We start from the raw sequence: 25,774 nt of genomic DNA, 5'->3' as shown, positions 1-25,774 counted from the left end.
GCGGGGCCTCCCAAAGAGGGGTGCGGGCGACGGCCAATGGGCGCGCGGCGAGGGCGGGCCGGGACGCTCCGGAAGCCGAGGGGGCCGGGGGAAAATGGCGCCCAGTTCGAAAGCGGAGTGGAGCGGAGCGGAGCGGCGCGGGGGGAAAGCGCAGCCCGGCGTGCGGGTCCAGTGCCGGCCCGGCCCGCGGGCTCGCCGCGAGACAGCCGTTGAGGCAGCTGGAGCGCGTCAAGGTGAGCGGGGGGCGGTGGGCAACGATGCGGGGGGCGGGGGGCCGAGGGAACATGGCGGGGGGGCTGTAGAGGGCCCTGAGGGGTGACGGGGGGGGGGGAAGGGGCGCTGAACGGGGGGCTTGAGGGGGGGCACTGTAGGCTCGGAGCGGGGCTGGCTGGGCCCGGCTCCCCGCGGGGTGCCTTGGGCCTGGGGAGTTTGGGGTGCGGGGCTGGCGGTGCCGGAGAAATAAAGGCCCAAAGGGCGATAGTGAAGCGGCGCCCGGGCCGTGCCGGCGCTTCCCCGCAGCGCGGTGGGGTCGGGCCCTCCGCACTTGCCCAGCGCTCCCCAAAAGTGTCTGTGGGCCCTGGGGGTGGCGGGCTGTGGGGTGGCTGCGCTCGGGCTGGCCCTCAGCGTGGCCCGCGGGGACTGCCGAGGGGGTGAGGAAGCAGAGGGGGTGAGCCGCTTCGGGGCCCGAAACAGAGAGCAGGTCTTCGGCCCCGAGGGCTGGAAAGCAGGCTCCCGGGGCTGGTTTTGGGGTGCAGAAACAGGCGGAGTTGTGTGGCTTTGGGCTGAGGAGCAGGGGTGCAGTCCTGCGTTTTTGGGGCTTGAGAAGGGGCCCAGCAGCTGAGGTTATGAGCTCAGAAAGGGGCACTAAACGAGCGGGTTTGGGGGTTAAGAGCAGACTCCAGCCTGGCTGGTTTTGCAGGGGCCGGGGCGGGGAGGCAGAGAGGAGTTGGGAGGCATTGGGTGCTGCGGGGAAAAGCAGGGGCTGGGCAAGGTGCGTGGACCCTCCCCGCAGGTGGGGGTCTGGTGCCATGGGACCCCCGAGTTCAGGAGGCTGGCACGCAGCTGACTGAACTCCATGTCTCTCGGGGGGAAAGGCGCTTTTCAGACCTGGCACGCCTCTCCTCTTTGAATCTAGCTCTTCTTTGGACATTGCTGAGCATAGATATTAAGCGATTAATCATAGCAACTTATTGATGTTTATACTGTGTAAAGCCACGGTGTTTAACCGTAACACTAAAGTCAGGACGCTGATTGGTTGACGACCCCGTCAACAGCCCAGGCTATTGCAAGTAGGTGGAGCTGGGAAGAAGGAGTTGAAACCAGCTGGAGCTTCAGTGCAGAGCCGGGGCTTCAATTAGCCAGAGCTTGGCAAGCAGGAGCTGGAGGGAGATGGGGTGTCCTCTGTCCGGAGCACGCATTAGCCAGAGGCAAGACTGCCGGCAGCGGTAACGAGCAGGAGCTGCAATTAGCCGGAGCGTGTGTTGGCTGGAGCAGCCGCCGGCCAAACTGCACTTCCCGCAGGGCTGTAGAGCGGCCGGGTGCAGGCTGGGCTGTCCCAAGCGAGGAGCTGCGAGCAGAGGGGAGGCGAGCGGTGCTTCTGCCGGCGGGGAGCCCGGCCTCTTGCCGGGGGGGTTAAATCCCCGCCAAGCACCTGTCTGGGCCCCGCTCCCGAGGGCAGAGGTGGGGTGGGGGTCCCCCGGCTTGTGCCCGTTGTCTGGCTGCGACAAAGAGGGTCATTTCTCGCCTCCTCTTTTCCCAGCGTCCCCTTGTGCGTCCCGGGAAGAAAATCCTGCGGGATTGATTCCGCCAGCTGCTCAGGTAATGGCAGGCGTGGGGCTGGGGGAGCGGGGAGACACGTTTGCGAGTTCAGGGGCGCTCCGGGTACTCCACGTCAAACGGGCAGAAAGGGCAAATTTGCTGCCAGCGCAGAAAAGCGGATGCAGGACTGCAGTGAACAGAGCGCGCCTCCTTCCCGGACTGGTGCCTGGGTAGTTAGGAATGTCTTCCTTTGAGGTGAAAGAGCCACCTTTCCTCTCGCCTAAATTAAGAGCTGCACAATACCTTCTTTAGGGTCCGGTGTTTCCCTTCTGTTTGTTCATGCTACTTTTATGGGCAAGTTGGAAATAGCCTTTTCTCTTTCCCTGTGTAACTGAATCGTTAGGAGTCCGTGGCGCGAGCGTGGTTAATTTTGGAGCACCTAGGTGCCAGTGGAAACGGAATGAATGAAACGCGATGGAAACTGATGTTTTGCTTGGTTTTTACTCAACTTTTTTTTATCTTTCAGTGTTGATGGCATGTCGTGCTTGGAACGTGTTGAGAGTGGCAGCACTTAGTCTTAATACTGACTGGAAGAGTTCCAGTCGCTCTGGCCTTTGAAAGGCTGCGCTGTATTTCGTGCTGAGCTGTTTCCCTGTAGTCCTCTTTTAGCTCAGCTGCCGCCCCGTCCCTCACAGAGTCACAGAATTTTCAGAGTTGGAAGGGACCTCTAGAGATCATCTAATCCAACTCCCCTGCTAAAGCAGGATTGCCTGGAGCACATTACTCAGGACTGCATCCAGGTGGGTCTTGAAAATCTCCAGAGAAGGGGACTCCACAACTTCCCTGGGCAGCCTGTTGCAGTGCTCTGTCACCCTCACCGTAAAGAAGTTTTTCTGTGTATTTGAACAGAACATTCCCTCCGTGTGAGGGAATTCCTCTGCTTTCTTCTGTGCTCTTTGTTAATCTGCTGAAATATAATTGGGGCTTTTTGTGTTTCAGGTATCTCGCTGTACGGGTCTGGCGACGCTCAGTAGACATGTGTCCATCTTGTCTCCCCCAGCTCCCCGCTCAGCTTTACCTGCTGGTGGTTGAGCACACCGAGGGTTTGGGACCAGCTCTGGGTGCAGAGGTTCCTGGCTCTGTCTCCAGTTGGTGCCCCCCTGCAGGGGCGGCAGCAGGGGCTGCTTGAGGGGAGAGCCGAGGGCATTTGTTGCCTCGGGGAGCCCATCCCAATGTGGGAATGGCGGGGAACATCTGGGAGCAGAGTCCAAGCGAGAGACGTGCCACTGTCCCCTGGCTTGCTCCCCTCCATGGGGCGGCTGCCCGCCTGTGGGACGGGTGCTGAGGGGCTGCCACCCCCTTTCTTTGCCTTGTGGAGCCCCTCTTTTTTGGGAGGGGCTTGTACATATGTAATTGGTATTATTAAAGTAACAAGCTGCTGGTTAGGGCTGTTTCCCTTGTTTTGTGTCTTTTTTGGGGGTGTATAGAAAAGGGGGGTGGGAGCATGGGAGCGCGATGATGTTTGGGGCATCCCAGTGTCACCCGGGGGGCAATGATGTGCAGAGGAGCAGGTGAGTGAGGCATGTTGGGCTATGGGGGGTTCCCCCCAAAAGAACAGGGTCACAGACTAAAAATGTGCAAAATTGCAGGGGAGAGGTATGTTAAATTGTATTAAAAACTGTAAATATGTGTGTGAGGGCTTTAAATATTGAAGGGCTTCCATAAATATTGAAAAGTAATATTCATCTATATCTATAAAAGGATTTCACAGTAAAGCCCTGTGTCTATTATATAAAGATTTTGGAATATAAAAAAATTCTGAATAGTGATATATAGGGGTTTAAACTACAAAAGTAACTCGTGTATATATATATGTATATGTATTAAAGGACTTTAAAATGCAAAAAAAAAATATTTTATGTATGAAGGAAGATAGGAAAAAGTCTGAATAGCACTGTCTAGTTTTACTGTGTGTTACATAGTAAATCTAATTAGACATTATATGTAATATGTGTAGAGACTAGATATGTGTAAATAGATGTCTAAAGGGATAGAATTGTAGATACATGTCAAAATATGGAAGAAGTCTGAACAGATATGTAAGTGTAAATCGTTATAGATATAAATGTGCATATGTCTAAATAAATACTGTATTTTATAAGGGTAAACAGACAATATAAAACCTCTGTGACGCCGCAGTCCGCCAGGACATAAGAAGTGCCCGTCAGTCCTCGGAAAGACATATCTATGGCACCGGGGGGGTGCCGGTCAGTCCTCCGAAGTCTAACTCGATTATTCGGTAGTCCTCCAGCATACGGGATTCTACGTCAGTCCTTCGGAAGTGCATCTCTATTGCACCGGTGGCCCCGGTCTGTCCTCCGGAGGTCCAACTCTATGACCCTAAGTGATCCATCATACCGGAAGTTTCGTTCAGCCCAGCGGAAGTCCATCTCTATGGCACCTGGGTGCCGGTCGGTTCTCCGGAGTTCCAACTCTATTATCCTTCGTCCTCCAGCACACCGGAAGTGTCCCTCAGTCCTCCAGAATTTCATCTCTATGGCATCTGGGTGCCAGTCAGTCCTCCGGACGTCCAACTCTACTATCCTTCGTCTTCCAGCACACCAGAAGAGTCCCTCAGTTCTCTGGAATCCGACTCTTATGTCCCAACAGTCTTCCCGGGCAGTGGGAGTGCCCGGCAATTGTCCGGAAATCAGGCGTTATATGACAGCACGCTTCCAAAACTGCAGAAAATGGTTAATAATTTACATCAGAAGTATCTAAACATTAGAAAAATAAAGCGACCGCTGTGGAAATGTTTCTCCACAACACCAGGGCGAGATAACATGAACACGAGTGGTGTGATAATCGCTGGAGGCGAGTCCGAGCTCCCAGAAGGAAAAATCACGTTCGGTGCTCTACATGCTGTAAGTTGAAGGTGAGTGAGGAAACTCCCTGCTGCTTCTCTGGCTGCCTTTGTGCCTTCTGCTGGTTCAGCCTTCCCCTTCCCCAGCCTATGCCGAGGGAGCTCTTTCCGCTGCTGTGCTCCTGCGGTGTCGGTGCTTCACCTGTCCGGCTAGGGTTTACTGTCAAGCTCAGAATGTGTTCAGAATGGCACCAGTCTTAATACTGACTGGAAGAGTCCCCGTTGCTCTGGCTTTCAAAGGCCGCGCTGCATTTCGTGCTGAGCTGTTTCCCTGGAGTCCTCCTGTAGCTCAGCTGCTGTCCTGTCCCTCAGTGTGAGGGAATTCCTCTGCTCTCTTCTGTGCTCTTTGTTAATCTGCTGAAATATAATTGGGGATTTTTGTTTTTCAGGTGTCTGGTTGTCTGGGTCTGGCGACGCTCAATAGATGCTCCCCCCCCCCCCCCCCCCCCCCCGTCAGGTTTGCCTGCTGGTAGTTGAGCGCCCCGAGGGGAAGGGGCCAGCTCTGGGTGCCTTTTGGCTTTGTGCCTTTTTGGGGGGAAATAATAAGAGCACCCAAATGTCACCAGGAGGGTGATGATGCGTGGGAGGAGCAGGTGCCTGGGGGACAGGGGCGTCACAGCCCCAAAATGCCAGACAATTCTTGGGGGGATTAAAAAATAAAACCTGTAAATATGGGCGTGAGGCATTGAAATAGAGAAAAATCTCTCATTTTTTAATATATTGAAACATAATATTCATATATTTATAGAAGGAGTTCAAAATAAAAACCTTTATCTACTCTATTATATAAAGGATTTTAGAATATAAAAAGATGTGTCCCACAGTCCATTTCTGCCTTTATTGTTGTCTATCTGCCTGGCTCCCTGTCGCTATTCTTTAATTGCTCTGTCTCTCCCCTTCAGCTCATCAAGATTTTTTGGTATGTCTCAGTTTATCTCTGTCCACCTCACTGTCCCCTTTTTTAATTCCTCCTTCTCTGCCCTGTGGCCTATCGCTCTTTTTTGGTTGTGGTTTTTGTTGGTTTGTTTTTTTCTTTTTTTTTTCATCTCTGTCAGCGTGGTTCCCTGTTGCTTCCTCCTTCCTGGCCTGTAGCCCATCGCTGTTGTATCTCTGGGAGCCATTGAAATAGAGAAAACCCTCTCATTTTACTATCTATTGACATAGGACTATTTGTTTGTGTATAGCGAAGGTGTTCAAAATACAAATCTACTCTACAAAAAACCTCCTCTATTACATAAAGGATTTTAGAATATAAAAAGATGTGTCCCACAGTCCATTTTTACCTTCATCGTTCTCTCTCTGCCTGGCTCCCCATCCCCATTCTTTAATTGCTCTGTCTCTCCCCTTCAGCTCATCAAGGTTTTTTGGTATGTTTCAGTTTATCTCTGTCTACCTCACTGTCCCCTTTTTTAGTTCCTCCTTCTCTGCCTTGTGGCCCATTGCTCTTGTTTGGTTGGTTTTTTTTTTCATCTCTGTCAGCGTGGTTCCCTGTTGCTTCCTCCTTCCTGGCCTGTAGCCCATCACTGTTGTATTGGGTTTACCATGCGAGGTGTCGTTAGCTGGGGCGGTTGCTGCAGGGGTGGGTTCTGTGAGAAGACACCGGCTGTTGGTCCCATGTTGGGCACAGCCAGTTCCCACTCTGCAACGGATGTGCTGCTGGTTAAAGCTGAGCCCATCGGCAGCGCTGGTAGGAAGCAGAGCAGAGATTCTCCTGCAGCCTGTGGTGAAGACCATGGTGAGGCAGGCTGTCCCCCTGCAGTCCAGGGAGGTCCAGGGTGGAGCCGACATGCCCCTGCGGCGCGTAGAGGACTCGAGGCCGGAGCAGGTAGCTGTGCCTGAAGGAAGCCGAGAGCCTGTGCTGGAGCAGGCTCCTGGCAGGACCTGTGGCCCCGTGGGAGGGACACCACAGTGCAGCAGAAAGAGCCTGAGGAGGAAGGAGCCGCAACCCCCATGCCATGTCCCCCTGCGTTGGTCAGGGGTGGGATGTAGAGAAGTCAGGAGAGAAGAGGCGCCCAGGAAAAGAGGGAGGGGTGGCAGGAAGGTGTTTTTTGGATTTGTTCTTATTTGCATTATTTGAGGAACAATGACTTAATTTCCCCAAGTTGTGCCTGGTTTGTCTGTGACAGTAATTGGTAAGTAATCTCTTTGTCTTTATCTTGACCTATAAGCTTGTCTGCTGTATTTTCTCTCCCTCTCCTGTTTCTTAATCTGTTTGCTTTTTAAATTTTATCACTAGGTGAACTTTTATTCAGTTAGCTATCCCCATTTTGTAATGTTTTCCTGTCTGCCTCTTACCCTGTTGCCATATCTCTTTCTATGTTTACTTTTATGAAGTTGCCAATACTCATTTATTAAGTGTTCTGTGCTGGTCATGTACCCTGTTGCTTTTAAAGATTTTTATTTAGTTTGCTGTCACTATATTTTCTTTTTTATATATTTCTTTGTCTAATTGCTCTTGCTTTTAACTTGTTCTTTCTATCTGCTTTTATCTCGTTGTCTGTGTTTATTTTAAACTTTTTTCTTCTTTCATTAATGCTGACATTTTTTAAAATCTTCATTCTATGTGTCTGATTCAGTTAGCTGTTCATAGTTTCTGTTTTTTTGCCTGTTTCCCTAATACGCGTCTCTTGTTAAATTTTCTACTTTTATCCCGTTTGTCTTTATTGCTTATCTTTTTTAATTTTCTCGTCTTTCCTTAGTGCCATCGCTTTTAAAATTCTCTTTTACATCTGTTTTAGTTTGCCTTTAATCTTTGTCTTTACTTCCCCTGTTGCCTATCGCTTTTTTAATGTTCTTGCTATGCCTACTTTTAGTCTCTTTGCCATCCTTTAAAAATTGCCTTCCTTTGTGCTATTGTTTTTTAAATTTTCTTCCTACTCCTGCATTTTAGTTTGCCATTACTATTTTCTAAGTTTTTCCTTGATTCTTTAATCACGGATGTTCTGAAGACTTTCTGTCAACATTTATCTCCTTTGCTGTCTCTATTTTTAATTATTTCTTGCCTTTCCTTAGTGCCCTCTCTTTTTAAATTTTCTTTTGAGATTGCCATCACTATTTTTTGATTTTTCTTTCTTATTTACTCAATCCTTGATCAAATTTTCTGCCTGAGCTCTTTCCCTCAGACACCTGTCCTCTCTTTGTTTGTGCCTCAGAGTTCTCTTATCGTCCTCTCTGCCATCTGGTGTGCTTCCCTTTGGTCCCCAGCCTCTCCGGACTCCCTCCTCATGCCCCTGAGTCTTCTTTGGTCTCTCTGGACCATTCAGGACCCTTCTCACCATGTCGCAACACCTATGGATGCTTTCAAGGTTGCCCTTAGCACACCTTTAGCTTTATCACAGGTGTCACACCCCTCTTGTTCCCTTGGAAGAGTTCCTGAGTCCGTATCTGCGACCCAGAGTGAGAAACCGAAGTTCTCACTAGTGTATCTAGCTAGATCGGCAAAGCCTTAGACCGCAAGATGTAACTTAGCAACGTAGCAAACTTTGGCGGAACTCCTTCTTAGCGCAAGAACAGCTAGTAGTTTTGCATGACTTTGATACATTGTAACCTAACTTAATGAACTTGTATAAGTAATAATAATGAAGATCGTATACTTAACATTATGAATTAGAGCGACTGTTAACGGTCAAGGGGAAACTATAATGCTTTGAAATGAAAAAAGGGACCATTCTGCCCAGAATCATCAGAAGACAGATGACATGCATCGACAGATGAGACAGAGAGATCCTGAAACTGCGTAAGAAGGTAAAATCACCTGCATTAAAACTCCAGTCATCAAAGAGGACACGTGACAGTTGAACAATTTGATCGGTCAAGAGCCACGCTCGTCACGTGAACATGTGCATGAATAGCTTACGCAATAGAATGTGAGGCTTTAAAAAGCACAGGAAAAGAACCCACTGTGTCCCTCTTTGGAGGCCCCCAGCTCAAGCTGTTAATAAATCAACTTTGTGACAGGACCTGGGGTACGAACTCTTTATTTACCGTCAGAAGCTAAGGCCGGTTCCACCTAGACTCCTTTCTGAGGAGATGTCCTGGTTTGAGAGACACAGGACTAATTTCTCTTCTAATGCTTGGGAAAACTGCACTTTCAGAAGACTCCAGTGTCTGAATTTGTGAAAATATTTACTTTACAGCCAGCTATGGTGTGTGGGTCTCAAGGTCTCAGTGTTTTTGAGCTAGCCAGGTGCAGGGATGAGGAGGAGCGAGACCCGGGCACTTGACCCAAGCTGGCCAACAGGATTATTTCATACCATCAACGTCACACTCATTATAAATTAGAAAGTTTGCTGCGAAGTCGCTCTCTCCCTTGATGGCTGCCATCCTGAGAAATTCGTGCCCTGGTGCCGGAGCCCTGAGGCCTTCCCTTCCTCCTGAAGCCGTAGCGCTCGCAGTGTCCGACATTTGCTGTCCACTGCTGGGAGTGCACAGCTTCCTACTGATCTAACTGGCTGAGTATAATCTTTGCATATTCCGTATTGGTGTCGGGATCAATATCAGTTCTTTAGTGCTGTTAATGTTAATTATCTAATCTTATTTTATTAAATCTGTTTATACTTCAGCTCTCGGGTTTTCTTGTTTTTCCCGATTTCCCTTTCCCAGGTGGGGAGGGGTCATCGGGTGATAGAATGATTGTCTAAATGACAACAAATTGTTATGGGTCTCTCAAACCATAACAGGAGTTTAGAAAGCAAGGGGTTCCGGTCTGAACCTCGCGACTCCGGTGGGCAGGTGTTTCCAGACCGTTCTTCAAGACCCAGCCCAGTCCTTCCGTCCTCTCTTCCCTCGAGCTGTGCCTCTATTAGTTCCCTGGCCCTCCAATGACACAGTTACTCTGTTGAAATTCAATCATCGTGTTCCCAGTCATTTTTCTGTCCCTCTGACTTCCGACACTTTCCCTGTGCTCCACATCCATCTTGTAGCTCTTTAGGTGGGGCCATCGTTGAGCTGTAGAGCACTCATTTGTTCTTCTACACTACCTAGGATTGCTGCGTTCAGTCTCCTGCGACCCGAGACCATGTGTACTCCACTCAGAGGATCACCAGAGTTCCTCCTCGTCATCCCCAAGCCTTCTTTGGTCCCTCAGCCCCCATAGAAACCCCTCTCCTCACCGTCAAGACGCTTCCCGAGATGCTCCTCGATCTCCCCAGCACCTCATAGCACTTAATCTCCCTTTCTTTCGGTCCGTCAGAGCCTCTGTTTTTTCTTTGCCATTCAACGCTCCTTTATTTTTCTCTCTGCTATTGAGGGTATCACCATTAGGTGCTTCTCTCACTCATTCATCTGTGATTTGCCCAGATGCCCTCCTGGAAGTCCGAGGCATCCGCCGTGGCTCCGAGCCTTATTTTCTTACTCTGCCCCCTCCTAATGCCTCTACTCTCTATAGCCATGCGTTCTGAGTCCTTTCTCGTACTCCACAGTGCTCTTAAAGCACTTCAGCTTCCTTTTGGTAGTATTTTTTTGTGCGCCTCAGAGCGCCCTTAGCTTACTATTTGCAATTTAAGATGCCTTCATTCTGCCCCCAGCGCCCTGACAATATCTGTACTTTGTCGAAATCCCCTTTGGAGTTCCTCATCCTTATTTTTGAGGCTTCTTTGAGCTCTCAGGCCCCTTGGGACTCCTCCGCTGCCTGCACCGAGCTCTTGTGACACAACCGCTACGTCCCGGAGTCCCATTTTAGCTCCCGAGGGCACTCCACACCCCACTTTCCCCCTCAGAACGCTTCCCGAGTCCCCATCTCTTACTCTGGTCTGTCTTTTTGTCCTGTCACCCCTGGTCACCCTCCAGTCAGTCCCCAGGTCCCCGAGGACATCTGTATTTTGCTCAATTCCCTTTTGAGCTTGTCGCATCTCCCCATCTCCTTTGGTCTCTCTGGCCCCTTTGGGACCTTTCTAATTACTCTGACCACGTCTCCTGTTCTGATAGAACTTTTTCCGAAACCATCTGTATGCTCCAGAGCCACCTGTTTGGTGTCTGTCTTATAGTATGTTTCTATATCATATCTGGTACCCTAAAGATGCCTATCGTCAGCTCAGATCTCCTCTTAGAAAGCCCTCATCTATTTTTATAGACATACTTCCCGTGGTGGTTTTTGTTGTCTTTTGCAATTTATTTTTGTTCTACGTACTCAGGTGTTACTTAGAATGCTTCATACCATTTCTGATACTTTTATTGAATTTCCATGTGTTTTGGTGCTTTCTGTCCTTTTGGACTCATCTAGTTCTGTTAACGGTATCGGTCAAGGAGAGATCACGTAGGGCTGTAAATTGTCAGCACTTTACAGTAAATAACGTACGTTACAAGCGGAGATATTTTTGGGAAGGTTTTCTCACGGGATCTAGTTCCGCTTTGTCGTTCAATCCTATCCAGAACATAATTCGGGCAGAAGGTAGGTAGTACGCACGGTCCCGCTAAAAGTAAAGCATGACCCCGTAGCTCTGTATTTTGTTTGAAAGGAAACTAAAGCACATAAATTTTGATGATAATATCAGTATTACATTTAGTAAACTAGTGTCTTTTAGGGCTTAGTATGATTTCTAATTCTTTCTATCTACGCAATGGAACATTAAGTTGAATTACTTACCCGGTCACCTTGCTGACGCCATCGCTTCAGTCACAGTAGAAAAGCAGATATCGGCCTTTCTTGTAAACGCCACTTTCCCTGTTCAGTCCCTCACGTGCTGTAAACTTAAGGCTGACGAGAAAAGGAGCTGCTACCTCTGTGGCGGCCTTTATGTCTTCTGCTGGTCCATCCCACCCCTTCCCGGGGGGTTGTGGGAAGGGCGGAAGGCGGGGCCTGGGGTATATGAGCCACAGCCTCAGGTGACTGAGCTCATTCTGCAGTTGGGTGTCTCCGGTGTAGGTCTTTTGCAGATCCTGTGGTCAAATGTAGTTTTGGAGCTGGCTCAGCTGTTCGGGCTGGTGTGCGTTCACATTTAGAGAAGGAGAACTCATAAGTTCTAGGAAAGACCTTCCAGACCAGTTAACATTCAGCAGCGTATTTAATAGAAAATAAATGTGTTCTTTTTTTTCCTTTTTTTTTTTTTTTTTAGGTTAGTAGTTTTGTATTGAGCATTCAGGGATGGTAAGATGGTTTAATAGTATGTATTTCTTTTTTTTCCAGGTACCCTGCATTTTCCAGGAATTTCTGACTTAATTGGAGATGGAACTCTGTGGGTTTTTCTCACCGGTTTTGTTACATACAGTGTAAGTTGTTAATATAAATTTTCTTAATAGGAGCAACGATAAGATTATTTAGCGGGCGCTAGGGTGAGCATCTTGTATACATCCGTATATGAAGTGTTAGCATTTCTCAAGACAGTAGCAGAGATTTAAGGTATAGTGGTTTTCTCTGGCTTTGTGGGTCTGTAAGGCAGCCCGGAGTCCGTGGGAAGAAAGGAGCTGCCTGCAGGGCACGGCTCGGAAGAGCAGCCCCCGAGGGGCAGCTGACAAGAGGGGGTTCAGAGGCTCTCATACAGGGCAGGAGTTGTCTGGAAGAAGCGGGGTTCCTTCCCTGTCAGTTCAGGAGAAGAGAAAGGGGTTCTGAAGCTTTGGTACAGGGGAAAGGGAGGCAGGTTCATCAGACTTTCTCAGATGTTTTGCAGTTAGATTTGGGTGTCGATGAGGTCTGTTCCATTGCAGTCTCCTGCATTTGAGGTGGGCCGGGTAGTATTGAGGAGGAGCATGTGACCGGTGACTTTATGCAAGCGCAATGGTAATTTTGTGATTCTTTGGTGTCTTAGGTGCTGTAATTAATTGTTGCTTATGACTCTGGATTTGGTGGGGTTTTTTATTTCTTTATTTTGCAGATGATGGACCCGGTGACTGCAGGAACATACCAGCTAGCTGTTTTTTGCGTGTTAAGTCAAGGATGGATTTGGACGCCCGGCCCTTTGAAAGATGAGTTGAAGAATACGCACAGGAGAGGGGACAAGGGAGACAATTGTGGGAAAGGATTTGTAAAGTTAGTGTAGGGTGGAGGGCTGTTGCGGAGCAATCCCCTTTAGGCAGGAAAAGGGAGCGGGTTACTCTTCAGCCCGACGGTAGGTGGCTCTATGACAGCATTTATGGTATCATGGTTTTTTTTTTTTTTCTTTCAATTTGAATCCTTGAAGCGACGAGCTGACTCAGTGCCTGACTCTGTCCAGGTGACCGGCGATTGGCGGGCTGAAGTATCAGTTGTTTTTCAGGCCAGTCAAGTTGTAAGTAGCCCGTGCCGTTTGTGTTTTACAGGTGGGGCGCAAGACCCAGGGCGGCAACCCAAACTGACGGAGGATGGGCCAGAAAGCTGTCAAGGTAAAGAAGCGGGAGATGGGAGTTGTTATCCACAGCCTAAAGTTTCAGACTGTATCTCAGCACGTGCTGCTCTGCTTGTGTTTTTGCAGGTGCCGCACACAGGCTTAGATGGACGATGCCACAAGTCGATGAGCGGTTTGAGCCGGCGAGGCCCTCGCGGGCCCCTTTAGCAGCTAATAGCAAAGTATCACGTGTCAGCTCAGTGAAGCGTTTCTCCCTTTTACTTTGCAGGCACCGCCTTTGGGAGCGGATGAGGGTTTGAGGCGAGCCAGGTAGTCGAGAGGAGGCGCACAGGGTCGGTGACTTCTTGCGAGCGCAATGGTAATTTTGAGTCTCTCGGTCTTTTAGGTGCCACAAACGATGACCATCTGCACGGGAGAAGAAACAGAAGGATGTCAAGGAGGATTCTAAACCTGCTTAAGTGACTCGGAGCTCGGGTGTGGAAGAACACATATACCATACGAATAGTTATTTAGTCTCGTGTGCTTGACAGGCAGACCATCTGCGTTTTGATAACACAGGCCTGCGAGAGACTCAGAAGCACCGTGTTGGACAAGCTTGAGATTCCTGCCCCCCCCTGTGGGAAAGGGGAAAGCGCGGCAGTGAACTTTGGCCACACAATCCCCAATATACAGGTGCAAGGAGCACATCTGGCGATCCTCGAGCACAGACAGATCGGTGCCTGGATCTGCGCTTGTGTGCCTCTGCCTGGGCCCCCCTTTGGGAATTCCCGGCTGGCGATGTAATGACAAAAAACTTACTCGTCGCACTTCATCTGTGGTTTTGTGCCTCTTCCTGCGCCCCGCCCATGTTGGCTCACACGCAGCCGCAGCATTCGACTTTGGAGTTGACACGGAGCAGGTAAGCAGAAACGCAGCGGCGCTTCTGAGGAGGGGCGTGTTGCGGTAAAGGTCCGTGTTGACTGATGCGATGCCGACTGACGGCACCGTTGTGTGCGGTTTGGGTGTTTCTTTAAAGGTGACAAAGAGGAGCCTGGTGACAGCAGGGTGAATCCTGTCGGCGGATTGTGGTTTTCCTTGTTGCGAATGGATTAAGCCTCCCGGCCCTCTGAAAGATAAGTCGAGGGAGCGGCACCGCGGTGGGGTCGGGGGAAGGTGGGGACGAGGTCGGCAATTGCAGGGACAGGTTTTAAAGGTAGCGTAGGGCAGAGGGCTGTCCAGGAGCGGTCCCCTTTGGGCAGGTAAAGGGGGAGCAGGTTACTCCTCAGCACAACGCTAGCATGTGCCGGGCAGGGCGGTTCCAGCCTGTGTCTGTGGTGTCATCGGTGTGGTCTGTCTTTGGTGTATTAGACCTTTGTCGGATCTCGATTTCGGGTTTATGCTCCAGGAGCAAGGCACAGTGTCTCAGGCGGCACCCCTGGAGTCTTGAACGCCTGTACTCATCGGCATAGCGCCAGTCGGGCGCTGCTCTTCTTGTATTAGAAGCCTAAATCGTCGATAGGTGTGGTGTCACGGAAGTGTCTGGACGGTCCTCACTTGCGGCGTGGTTCCCAGCTGCGTGAGCAGCTCGGCTCTCTGGCCATCCGTTTTCAGGGCGCGGGCCTTCTGCCCCGCATCGTTACGCTCTTAGGTCTTGAAGCCTGGTTTTCTGCACGTACATCTTCGCAGTTTGGCGAGTCACTTCTTGTCACGGGTCGTGACGTTCTGCCTGTTCTCCGGGGTTTCCGTCGAGGCCCCTCACTTCACCATAACGGTCTCGCTCATCATTTTGCTCGATGACCTCTTTGGTCGAGGTGTCATCATTCTCGGCGAGAGGTTTCTTTTTTCTCATCTGAGAGGTACATTGTAGGATTTTGTGTAGCATCAGTCTGTCCATCTGTGTGTTTGTGTGGCTCGGAGCTGCTCTGCCCGGGGGTGTCGAGTCAGGGGTAGGTGGGATGGCAGTAAGAGTGTGTCCTTAACCCAGTGTTCTGGCTAGGCTGTTGGGGCCAAGGTGGTACAGTCACCTGGGATCGAGTAGCCATCGGCGGGTTGCGTGGGCAGCTTTTTTTGGTAATGTTCCTAGGGGCGCAGCAGAGCTATGAGGGAGAGGCTGTTCAGCAGTATCGACGGAGATTGCCTCTCCAAGGTATTGAGGCTGCTTTGTGTGGAGTTTAAGATTAGTGGGCTTTGTTTCTGGCAGGCTGTAGTTGGGCTGTAGATGACACTCGTCAATGGGAACACTTGTCATTATGAAGCTATCTCTCCGTCTCCAGGTGACTTCTTTGATATTGTTTTTTCAGGCGCAGGAGGACGCGCTGTGCGGGGCGACGTAGGAGAGCCGAGCGGAGCTCTGTCAGAAGGTGGGTAGGTGTGTGGCCTCTTAGAGGGAAGCTGTGAGCGGTGGCTCTGTGATGACTACATCAGGGTATTTTTCTGTTTCAGTTGGAAGCTTGAAGCAAGGAGCACTGTGGGATACAGGCACCAGGGCTGATTCAGTGCAGGTAAGATGAGTGATTGGGTACCGGTTAGTTGTCTGGGTGTTGTATGGCCAGTGAAGTGATAAGCGACTGGTGGTGTTTGGGTTTTACAGGTGGCACGCAAGGGTGAAGGCGGTGATGCAAAGCGGTAGCGGATGGGCCGGCGAGTTGTCACGTGGAAGGGGCGGGAGATGAGAATCGGTGGCCCAGGGCTACGGTTGTGGGCAGCGTCTCAGCACTTGCTGTATCTCTTGGATTTTTGCAGGTGCCGCACGCAGGCTCGGTGGGGTGCTGCCGCGTGCTGTCGAGCCGTAGGAGCAGGTGAGGGGGTTGTGGGCAGGGTAGGCGTCTCGTAGCAAAGTATTCTGTGGTAGCTCAGTGAAGCATTTCCCTTTGGATTTGCAGGTACTGTGCAGGCTGCATTTGGAATGGGAGGAGAATTTTAGGTGAGCTGTGTTGAGAGGAGGCGCCTGGGGCTGGTGAATTATTTAAGTGCAATTGTAATTTTGTGACTCTTAAGCGCTCCAAACAATGAGCGCCACAGCATGTGACTGGCGTTAGTGGAGACCAGGTGAGCAGAATGCCACAGCGCATCTCAGCTGGGGATGGCGCAGGAACACTGCGTGTTGACTGATGACGCCGTTGTCTGTAGATTCACGTGTGTTTTTGTTGTGTGACTAACTTTTATTTTTTTCGCAGATGATGAAGAGAAACGGGGTGAATGCAGGATCAATCCACTTGGCTGCCTGTGGTGTTTTTCTTGTTGAGGATGGCTTCAGAACCATCGCTCTTTGAAAGCTGATGAAATGTCAGTGAAAACTGTTCAGGGGAGGGAGGGGACAACTTTGGGAGTCGCAGGGACGGCTTTTAAAGTTAACGTAGGGCAGAGGGCTGTCGCGGAGCAGTCACCTTTGGACAGGTAAAGGGAGTGGGTTACTCTTCAGTCTGACAGTAGCGTGTGCCGGGCAGGGCGGTTCCAGCCTGTGTCTGTGGTGTCATCGGTGTGGTCTGTCTTTGGTGTATTAGACCTTTGTCGGATCTCGATTTCGGGTTTAAGATCCAGGAGCAAGGCACGGTGCCTCAGGCGGCATCCCTGGAGTCTCGAACGCCTGTACTCATCGGCATAGCGCCAGTCGGGCGCTGCTCTTCTTGTATCAGAAGCCTAAATCGTCGATAGGTGCGGTGTCACGGAAGTGTCTGGACGGTCCTCATTTGCAACGCGGTTCCCAGCTGCGTGAGCAGCTCTGTTCTCTGGCCATCCGTTTTCAGGGCGCGGGCCTTCTGCCCCGCATCGTTATGCTCTTAGGTCTTGAAGCCCGGTTTTCCGCATGTACTTCTCAGTTTGGCGAGTCACTTCTTGTCACGGGTCGTGACGTTCTGCACATTCTCTGGGGTTTCCGTCGAGGCCCCTCACTTCACCATTATGGTCTCGCTCATCATTTTGCTCCATGATGTCTTTGGTCGAGGTGTCGTCATTCTCGCTGAGAGTTTTCTCTCATCTGTGAGGTACATTGTAGGATTTTGTGTAGCGTCAGTCTGTCTGTGTGTTTGTGTGGCTCGGAGCCGCCCTGCCCAGGGGTGTCGAGTCAGGGGTAGGTGGGATAGGTGTAAGAATCTATGGTTAACATGTTGCTGTGTCCAGGCTGTTGGGGCCAAGGTGGTACAGTCATCTGGGATCGCGCAGCCATCAGCAGGCTCTATGGACAGCTCTTCCATTAGTGGTTTTTGAGATGAGCAGCACCACGTTGGAAATGATGGTCAGCAGTAGTGCAGGAGTCTGCACCTCAAAGACAGAAGAGGCTGCTTTGTATGGCCCTTTGAGTAGGGTGTGTTTGTGTGTGTGTGTGTGTGTGGTTTGTGTGTGTGGGGTTTTTTTTTTTTTTTTTATGGCAGGCTGTAGTTGGAGTCTAGATAGTATTTGTAGATGGGAATGTGACCGTCGGAATGAGTATGCCATCGCTTCCCATCCAGGTGACTCGTTTGATGTTGTTTTTCAGATGCAGAGGGACAAGCTGTGCAGGACGACGTAGCAGAGCCGAGTGGAGCACTATAAGAAGGCGGGTCGACATGTGCGGCATTAGAGGGAAGATGTGACCGGTGGCTCTATGACAGCATTTATGGTATCATGGTTTTGTGTGGTTTTTTTTTTTTTTTTTAATTTGAATCCTTGAAGTGACGAGCTGACTCAGTGCCTGACTCTGTCCAGGTGACCGGCGATTGGCGGGCTGAAGTATCAGTCGTTTTTCAGGCCGGTCAAGTTGTAAGTAGCCCGTGCCGTTTGTTTTTTACAGGTGGGGCGCAAGACCCAGGGCGGCAACCCAAACTGACGGAGGATGGGCCGGAAAGCTGTCAAGGTAAAGAAGCGGGAGATGGGAGTTGTTATCCACAGCCTAAAGTTTCAGACTGTATCTCATCACGTGCTGCTCTGCTTGTGTTTTTGCAGGTGCCGCACACAGGCTTAGATGGACGATGCCACAAGTCGATGAGCGGTTTGAGCCGGCGAGGCCCTCGCGGGCCCCTTTAGCAGCTAATAGCAAAGTATCACGTGTCAGCTCAGTGAAGCGTTTCTCCCTTTTACTTTGCAGGCACCGCCTTTGGGAGCGGATGAGGGTTTGAGGCGAGCCAGGTAGTCGAGAGGAGGCGCACGGGGTCGGTGACTTCTTGCGAGCGCAATGGTAATTTTGAGTCTCTCGGTCTTTTAGGTGCCACAAACGATGACCATCTGCACGGGAGAAGAAACAGAAGGATGTCAAGGAGGATTCTAAACCTGCTTAAGTGACTCGGAGCTCGGGTGTGGAAGAACACATATACCATACGAATAGTTATTTAGTCTCGTGTGCTTGACAGGCAGACCATCTGCGTTTTGATAACACAGGCCTGCGAGAGACTCAGAAGCACCGTGTTGGACAAGCTTGAGATTCCTGCCCCCCCCCTGTGGGAAAGGGGAAAGCGCGGCAGTGAACTTTGGCCACACAATCCCCAATATACAGGTGCAAGGAGCACATCTGGCGATCCTCGAGCACAGACAGATCGGTGCCTGGATCTGCGCTTGTGTGCCTCTGCCTGGGCCCCCCTTTGGGAATTCCCGGCTGGCGATGTAATGACAAAAAACTTACTCGTCGCACTTCATCTGTGGTTTTGTGCCTCTTCCTGCGCCCCGCCCGTGTTGGCTCACACGCAGCCGCAGCATTCGACTTTGGAGTTGACACGGAGCAGGTAAGCAGAAACGCAGCGGCGCTTCTGAGGAGGGGCGTGTTGCGGTAAAGGTCCGTGTTGACTGATGCGATGCCGACTGACGGCACCGTTGTGTGCGGTTTGGGTGTTTCTTTAAAGGTGACAAAGAGGAGCCTGGTGACAGCAGGGTGAATCCTGTCGGCGGATTGTGGTTTTCCTTGTTGCGAATGGATTAAGCCTCCCGGCCCTCTGAAAGATAAGTCGAGGGAGCGGCACCGCGGGTGGGGTCGGGGGAAGGTGGGGACGAGGTCGGCAATTGCAGGGACAGGTTTTAAAGGTAGCGTAGGGCAGAGGGCTGTCCAGGAGCGGTCCCCTTTGGGCAGGTAAAGGGGGAGCAGGTTACTCCTCAGCACAACGCTAGCATGTGCCGGGCAGGGCGGTTCCAGCCTGTGTCTGTGGTGTCATCGGTGTGGTCTGTCTTTGGTGTATTAGACCTTTGTCGGATCTCGATTTCGGGTTTATGCTCCAGGAGCAAGGCACAGTGTCTCAGGCGGCACCCCTGGAGTCTTGAACGCCTGTACTCATCGGCATAGCGCCAGTCGGGCGCTGCTCTTCTTGTATTAGAAGCCTAAATCGTCGATAGGTGTGGTGTCACGGAAGTGTCTGGACGGTCCTCACTTGCGGCGTGGTTCCCAGCTGCGTGAGCAGCTCGGCTCTCTGGCCATCCGTTTTCAGGGCGCGGGCCTTCTGCCCCGCATCGTTACGCTCTTAGGTCTTGAAGCCTGGTTTTCTGCACGTACATCTTCGCAGTTTGGCGAGTCACTTCTTGTCACGGGTCGTGACGTTCTGCCTGTTCTCCGGGGTTTCCGTCGAGGCCCCTCACTTCACCATAACGGTCTCGCTCATCATTTTGCTCGATGACGTCTTTGGTCGAGGTGTCATCATTCTCGGCGAGAGGTTTCTTTTTTCTCATCTGAGAGGTACATTGTAGGATTTTGTGTAGCATCAGTCTGTCCATCTGTGTGTTTGTGTGGCTCGGAGCTGCTCTGCCCGGGGGTGTCGAGTCAGGGGTAGGTGGGATGGCAGTAAGAGTGTGTCCTTAACCCAGTGTTCTGGCTAGGCTGTTGGGGCCAAGGTGGTACAGTCACCTGGGATCGAGTAGCCATCGGCGGGTTGCGTGGGCAGCTTTTTTTGGTAATGTTCCTAGGGGCGCAGCAGAGCTATGAGGGAGAGGCTGTTCAGCAGTATCGACAGAGATTGCCTCTCCAAGGTATTGAGGCTGCTTTGTGTGGAGTTTAAGATTAGTGGGCTTTGTTTCTGGCAGGCTGTAGTTGGGCTGTAGATGACACTCGTCAATGGGAACACTTGTCATTATGAAGCTATCTCTCCGTCTCCAGGTGACTTCTTTGATATTGTTTTTTCAGGCGCAGGAGGACGCGCTGTGCGGGGCGACGTAGGAGAGCCGAGCGGAGCTCTGTCAGAAGGTGGGTAGGTGTGTGGCCTCTTAGAGGGAAGCTGTGAGCGGTGGCTCTGTGATGACTACATCAGGGTATTTTTCTGTTTCAGTTGGAAGCTTGAAGCAAGGAGCACTGTGGGATACAGGCACCAGGGCTGATTAAGTGCAGGTAAGATGAGTGATTGGGTACCGGTTAGTTGTCTGGGTGTTGTATGGCCAGTGAAGTGATAAGCGACTGGTGGTGTTTGGGTTTTACAGGTGGCACGCAAGGGTGAAGGCGGTGATGCAAAGCGGTAGCGGATGGGCCGGCGAGTTGTCACGTGGAAGGGGCGGGAGATGAGAATCGGTGGCCCGGGGCTACGGTTGTGGGCAGCGTCTCAGCACTTGCTGTATCTCTTGGATTTTTGCAGGTGCCGCACGCAGGCTCGGTGGGGTGCTGCCGCGTGCTGTCGAGCCGTAGGAGCAGGTGAGGGGGTTGTGGGCAGGGTAGGCGTCTCGTAGCAAAGTATTCTGTGGTAGCTCAGTGAAGCATTTCCCTTTGGATTTGCAGGTACTGTGCAGGCTGCATTTGGAATGGGAGGAGAATTTTAGGTGAGCTGTGTTGAGAGGAGGCGCCTGGGGCTGGTGAATTATTTAAGTGCAATTGTAATTTTGTGACTCTTAAGCGCTCCAAACAATGAGCGCCACAGCATGTGACTGGCGTTAGTGGAGACCAGGTGAGCAGAATGCCACAGCGCATCTCAGCTGGGATGGCGCAGGAACACTGCGTGTTGACTGATGACGCCGTTGTCTGTAGATTCACGTGTGTTTTTGTTGTGTGACTAACTTTTATTTTTTTCGCAGATGATGAAGAGAAACGGGGTGAATGCAGGATCAATCCACTTGGCTGCCTGTGGTGTTTCTCTTGTTGAGGATGGCTTCAGAACCATCGCTCTTTGAAAGCTGATGAAATGTCAGTGAAAACTGTTCAGGGGAGGGAGGGGACAACTTTGGGAGTCGCAGGGACGGCTTTTAAAGTTAACGTAGGGCAGAGGGCTGTCGCGGAGCAGTCACCTTTGGACAGGTAAAGGGAGTGGGTTACTCTTCAGTCCGACAGTAGCGTGTGCCGGGCAGGGCGGTTCCAGCCTGTGTCTGTGGTGTCATCGGTGTGGTCTGTCTTTGGTGTATTAGACCTTTGTCGGATCTCGATTTCGGGTTTAAGCTCCAGGAGCAAGGCACGGTGCCTCAGGCGGCATCCCTGGAGTCTCGAACGCCTGTACTCATCGGCATAGCGCCAGTCGGGCGCTGCTCTTCTTGTATTAGAAGCCTAAATCGTCGATAGGTGCGGTGTCACGGAAGTGTCTGGACGGTCCTCATTTGCAACGCGGTTCCCAGCTGCGTGAGCAGCTCTGTTCTCTGGCCATCCGTTTTCAGGGCGCGGGCCTTCTGCCCCGCATCGTTATGCTCTTAGGTCTTGAAGCCCGGTTTTCCGCATGTACTTCTCAGTTTGGCGAGTCACTTCTTGTCACGGGTCGTGACGTTCTGCACATTCTCTGGGGTTTCCGTCGAGGCCCCTCACTTCACCATTATGGTCTCGCTCATCATTTTGCTCCATGATGTCTTTGGTCGAGGTGTCGTCATTCTCGCTGAGAGTTTTCTCTCATCTGTGAGGTACATTGTAGGATTTTGTGTAGCGTCAGTCTGTCTGTGTGTTTGTGTGGCTCGGAGCCGCCCTGCCCAGGGGTGTCGAGTCAGGGGTAGGTGGGATAGGTGTAAGAATCTATGGTTAACATGTTGCTGTGTCCAGGCTGTTGGGGCCAAGGTGGTACAGTCATCTGGGATCGCGCAGCCATCAGCAGGCTCTATGGACAGCTCTTCCATTAGTGGTTTTTGAGATGAGCAGCACCACGTTGGAAATGATGGTCAGCAGTAGTGCAGGAGTCTGCACCTCAAAGACAGAAGAGGCTGCTTTGTATGGCCCTTTGAGTAGGGTGTGTTTGTGTGTGTGTGTGGTTTGTGTGTGTGGGGGGTTTTTTTTTTTTTTTATGGCAGGCTGTAGTTGGAGTCTAGATAGTATTTGTAGATGGGAATGTGACCGTCGGAATGAGTATGCCATCGCTTCCCATCCAGGTGACTCGTTTGATGTTGTTTTTCAGATGCAGAGGGACAAGCTGTGCAGGACGACGTAGCAGAGCCGAGTGGAGCACTATAAGAAGGCGGGTCGACATGTGCGGCATTAGAGGGAAGATGTGACCGGTGGCTCTATGACAGCATTTATGGTATCATGGTTTTGTGTGTTTTTTTTTTTTTTTTTTAATTTGAATCCTTGAAGTGACGAGCTGACTCAGTGCCTGACTCTGTCCAGGTGACCGGCGATTGGCGGGCTGAAGTATCAGTCGTTTTTCAGGCCGGTCAAGTTGTAAGTAGCCCGTGCCGTTTGTTTTTTACAGGTGGGGCGCAAGACCCAGGGCGGCAACCCAAACTGACGGAGGATGGGCCGGAAAGCTGTCAAGGTAAAGAAGCGGGAGATGGGAGTTGTTATCCACAGCCTAAAGTTTCAGACTGTATCTCATCACGTGCTGCTCTGCTTGTGTTTTTGCAGGTGCCGCACACAGGCTTAGATGGACGATGCCACAAGTCGATGAGCGGTTTGAGCCGGCGAGGCCCTCGCGGGCCCCTTTAGCAGCTAATAGCAAAGTATCACGTGTCAGCTCAGTGAAGCGTTTCTCCCTTTTACTTTGCAGGCACCGCCTTTGGGAGCGGATGAGGGTTTGAGGCGAGCCAGGTAGTCGAGAGGAGGCGCACGGGGTCGGTGACTTCTTGCGAGCGCAATGGTAATTTTGAGTCTCTCGGTCTTTTAGGTGCCACAAACGATGACCATCTGCACGGGAGAAGAAACAGAAGGATGTCAAGGAGGATTCTAAACCTGCTTAAGTGACTCGGAGCTCGGGTGTGGAAGAACACATATACCATACGAATAGTTATTTAGTCTCGTGTGCTTGACAGGCAGACCATCTGCGTTTTGATAACACAGGCCTGCGAGAGACTCAGAAGCACCGTGTTGGACAAGCTTGAGATTCCTGCCCCCCCCTGTGGGAAAGGGGAAAGCGCGGCAGTGAACTTTGGCCACACAATCCCCAATATACAGGTGCAAGGAGCACATCTGGCGATCCTCGAGCACAGACAGATCGGTGCCTGGATCTGCGCTCGTGTGCCTCTGCCTGGGCCCCCCTTTGGGAATTCCCGGCTGGCGATGTAATGACAAAAAACTTACTCGTCGCACTTCATCTGTGGTTTTGTGCCTCTTCCTGCGCCCCGCCCGTGTTGGCTCACACGCAGCCGCAGCATTCGACTTTGGAGTTGACACGGAGCAGGTAAGCAGAAACGCAGCGGCGCTTCTGAGGAGGGGCGTGTTGCGGTAAAGGTCCGTGTTGACTGATGCGATGCCGACTGACGGCACCGTTGTGTGCGGTTTGGGTGTTTCTTTAAAGGTGACAAAGAGGAGCCTGGTGACAGCAGGGTGAATCCTGTCGGCGGATTGTGGTTTTCCTTGTTGCGAATGGATTAAGCCTCCCGGCCCTCTGAAAGATAAGTTGAGGGAGCGGCACCGCGGGTGGGGTCGGGGGAAGGTGGGGACGAGGTCGGCAATTGCAGGGACAGGTTTTAAAGGTAGCGTAGGGCAGAGGGCTGTCCAGGAGCGGTCCCCTTTGGGCAGGTAAAGGGGGAGCAGGTTACTCCTCAGCACAACGCTAGCATGTGCCGGGCAGGGCGGTTCCAGCCTGTGTCTGTTGTTGTATAGTCTGTGTGATATGTCTTATGTGTTGTAGAGCTTCCTCAATTCTTAATGTCCTCGTTGCTCTTTGCACAAGGAGCACGACACGTGCCTCAGACGCAGTCTGTGGGGTTCAATTGCCAGTACTCATCAGCATGGTGCCAATCGGGCGCTGCTTTTCTTGCCTTATGAGCTTAAAGCGTGGATCGGTCTTGATGGGAAGACTCTTCGGTCGGTCTGCTTTTGCAGCATCATTCCCGGCTGCACAAGCAGCTCTGCTCTATACCCATCCATTTTCAGGGACCGCGTGTCGTTCCCTTCATCCTTATGTTTGTAGGTGTTGAAGCCGGGTTTCGTGCACCTACATCATCTCAGTTTTGAGAGTCGTTTCTCGTCACAGGCCCTGACGTCCTACTCTTTTTTTTGTTTTGGTTTGGTTTTTTGGGGTGTTTCCCAGAGCCTCCTCGCGTCACTGTTGCGGTCTCGCAGGTCTTCTTGCCCGACAGTGACTTCCATCCCGGCATCATTCCTCTCTCTGAGAGTTTTCTCTCATCTTTGAGGCACCTTGTTTGTAGTGTTCTGTGTAGTATCTGTGCATGTCTGTGTGGCTCGGAGTCACCCTGCCCAGGGGTGTAGAGTCGGGGGTAGGTGGGATAGCTGTAAGAGTTTACGGTTAATATGTTGGTGTGTCGAGGCAAAGGCGGTAAGGTCATTTCGGACTGAGCGGCCGTCAGTGGGTTTTGAGAACAGGTTTTTCATTAACGCTTTATGGGGAAGGGCAGAGCTCTGCAGGAAGGGCCATTCAGCAGTAGGTCCGGAGACTGCATCTCAAAGACGCGAAGGCTGCTATGCGTGGGGCTTGAAGTCTGTGGGTGGTGTTTCTGGTGAGCCGCCAGATGGCCTCCACATGAGGTTTCTAAATAGGAACAAGACTTTAGGGTTATGAAGCTACCTCTCTGCATCCAGCTGATCGTTGATGTTGTTTTTTCAGACGTAGAGGGACCAGCTCCGCAGGGTGACGCAGCCAAGCAGAGTACCGTGAGAAGGTGGGTCATCGTTTCTGGTATTAGAGGGAAGATGTGACCGCTGCCTCTGCGAGTGCAGTTACACTTGGTTTTTTTGTTGTTTTTCCACGGTTTGAATTCTTGAATCCGTTAGGTGCCAGAAACAATGACGGTCCCAGCATCTGACTCCGGAATCTGTGCAGAGCAGGTGAGCGGAACGCCACGGCGTGTCCAAGGCGGGGGCTGTCACAGGAAAAGTCTATGTTGACCGACACGATGCTTCGCAACGGCACTGTTGCGTGTGCATCTTTTTGTTTGTTTTTGCAGGCGCTGAAGAAGAATCCATCGCCTGCAAGATTAACGCCGTTTGCCAATCGGGGTTTTATTCGTCAAGGATGGCTTTGGAGCCCGGGCCCTCTGAAAGCTCAGCGGAGGGACTCGCGGCGGAGATCGTTTGGGGAGGGAGGGGACGGGGTCAGCAACCGGAGAGATGGGTTTTAAAGTTAGCGTAGGGCAGAGGGCTGTCCCTGAGCGGTCCCCTTTAGGCAGGTAAAGGGAGGGGGTTACTCTTCTGCGTGACGGTAGTGTGCACCGGTCAGGGTGGTTCCGGCTCGTGTCTGTCATCATGTAGTTTGCACGGCCTGTCTTCTGTATCTTGCGTAATACCTTCCTCCGGTCTCGAAGTCTCCATAGCTCTTTTTTGATCAGCAGGCATCTCACTAGCCCTCCAGAGTGGCTAGAGAGCATCACCTCATCAGTGTAGTGCCTGTCGAGCCTTTCTCATCTCGATAGTCTACTTTAAAGCGTCCTTCCATCCAGCGTGTATTATGTTTCGAATCTTTCCGATTGGTCTCCACTTGCGGCGGCAAGCCAGGCGGCACATGCGGCTCTGTTGAGATTCCCGTTTCCACAGAGTAGTCTTGTGGGGTTTCATTCCCGTGTCTTTAAGAGGTTCAGGTCTTAAAGCCTGCCTTCTCATGCATCCACCGTGATG

General features: G+C 51.4%; 1 protein-coding gene and 4 long non-coding RNA genes across 5 annotated transcripts; all 5 read left to right on the top strand.

Annotated features, from left to right (window-relative positions):
- Positions 1–2,319: 2,319 nt before the first annotated feature.
- Positions 2,320–3,201, top strand: LOC309686404. The gene is made up of 2 exons (XR_014270536.1): positions 2,320–2,558; positions 2,758–3,201. It is a non-coding gene; the product is annotated as an uncharacterized lncRNA (long non-coding RNA).
- Positions 3,202–14,927: 11,726 nt separating this feature from the next.
- LOC309668772 (uncharacterized protein) lies at positions 14,928–17,999 on the top strand. Its single transcript, XM_082479266.1, has 8 exons — positions 14,928–15,278; positions 15,361–15,419; positions 15,661–15,716; positions 15,801–15,841; positions 16,095–16,203; positions 17,393–17,515; positions 17,687–17,749; positions 17,839–17,999. Exons 1-5 carry the CDS (start codon positions 15,137–15,139, stop codon positions 16,160–16,162), a joined length of 366 nt encoding a protein of 121 aa, XP_082335392.1. The 5' UTR covers positions 14,928–15,136; the 3' UTR covers positions 16,163–16,203; positions 17,393–17,515; positions 17,687–17,749; positions 17,839–17,999.
- Positions 18,000–20,005: 2,006 nt separating this feature from the next.
- LOC309686657 lies at positions 20,006–20,928 on the top strand. Its single transcript, XR_014270556.1, has 5 exons — positions 20,006–20,053; positions 20,136–20,194; positions 20,436–20,491; positions 20,576–20,616; positions 20,869–20,928. It is a non-coding gene; the product is annotated as an uncharacterized lncRNA (long non-coding RNA).
- A 15-nt stretch (positions 20,929–20,943) lies between these two features.
- LOC309686656 lies at positions 20,944–22,767 on the top strand. The gene is made up of 4 exons (XR_014270555.1): positions 20,944–20,977; positions 22,161–22,283; positions 22,455–22,517; positions 22,607–22,767. It is a non-coding gene; the product is annotated as an uncharacterized lncRNA (long non-coding RNA).
- Positions 22,768–24,768: 2,001 nt separating this feature from the next.
- LOC309669180 lies at positions 24,769–25,174 on the top strand. The gene is made up of 3 exons (XR_014268888.1): positions 24,769–24,822; positions 24,935–24,988; positions 25,108–25,174. It is a non-coding gene; the product is annotated as an uncharacterized lncRNA (long non-coding RNA).
- Positions 25,175–25,774: the final 600 nt, after the last annotated feature.

This window comes from Vanellus vanellus (genome assembly GCF_965231255.1).
Source record: "Vanellus vanellus genome assembly, chromosome: 2".
NCBI classification, from domain to species: domain Eukaryota; kingdom Metazoa; phylum Chordata; class Aves; order Charadriiformes; family Charadriidae; genus Vanellus; species Vanellus vanellus.
Note: the sequence above shows the minus strand (reverse complement) of the source record. Positions and strands in the feature narration are given on the sequence as shown.

Excerpts from the sequence above, each read along its gene's own strand:
- LOC309668772 (XM_082479266.1), top strand. The coding sequence starts at position 15,137 with ATGACACTCGTCAATGGGAACACTTGTCATTATGAAGCTATCTCTCCG. Across the intron at positions 15,717-15,800 it reads CTGTCGAGCCGTAGGAGCAG|GTACTGTGCAGGCTGCATTT; the intron begins GTGAGGGGGTTG and ends TTGGATTTGCAG. Across the intron at positions 15,842-16,094 it reads GAATGGGAGGAGAATTTTAG|ATGATGAAGAGAAACGGGGT; the intron begins GTGAGCTGTGTT and ends TTTTTTTCGCAG.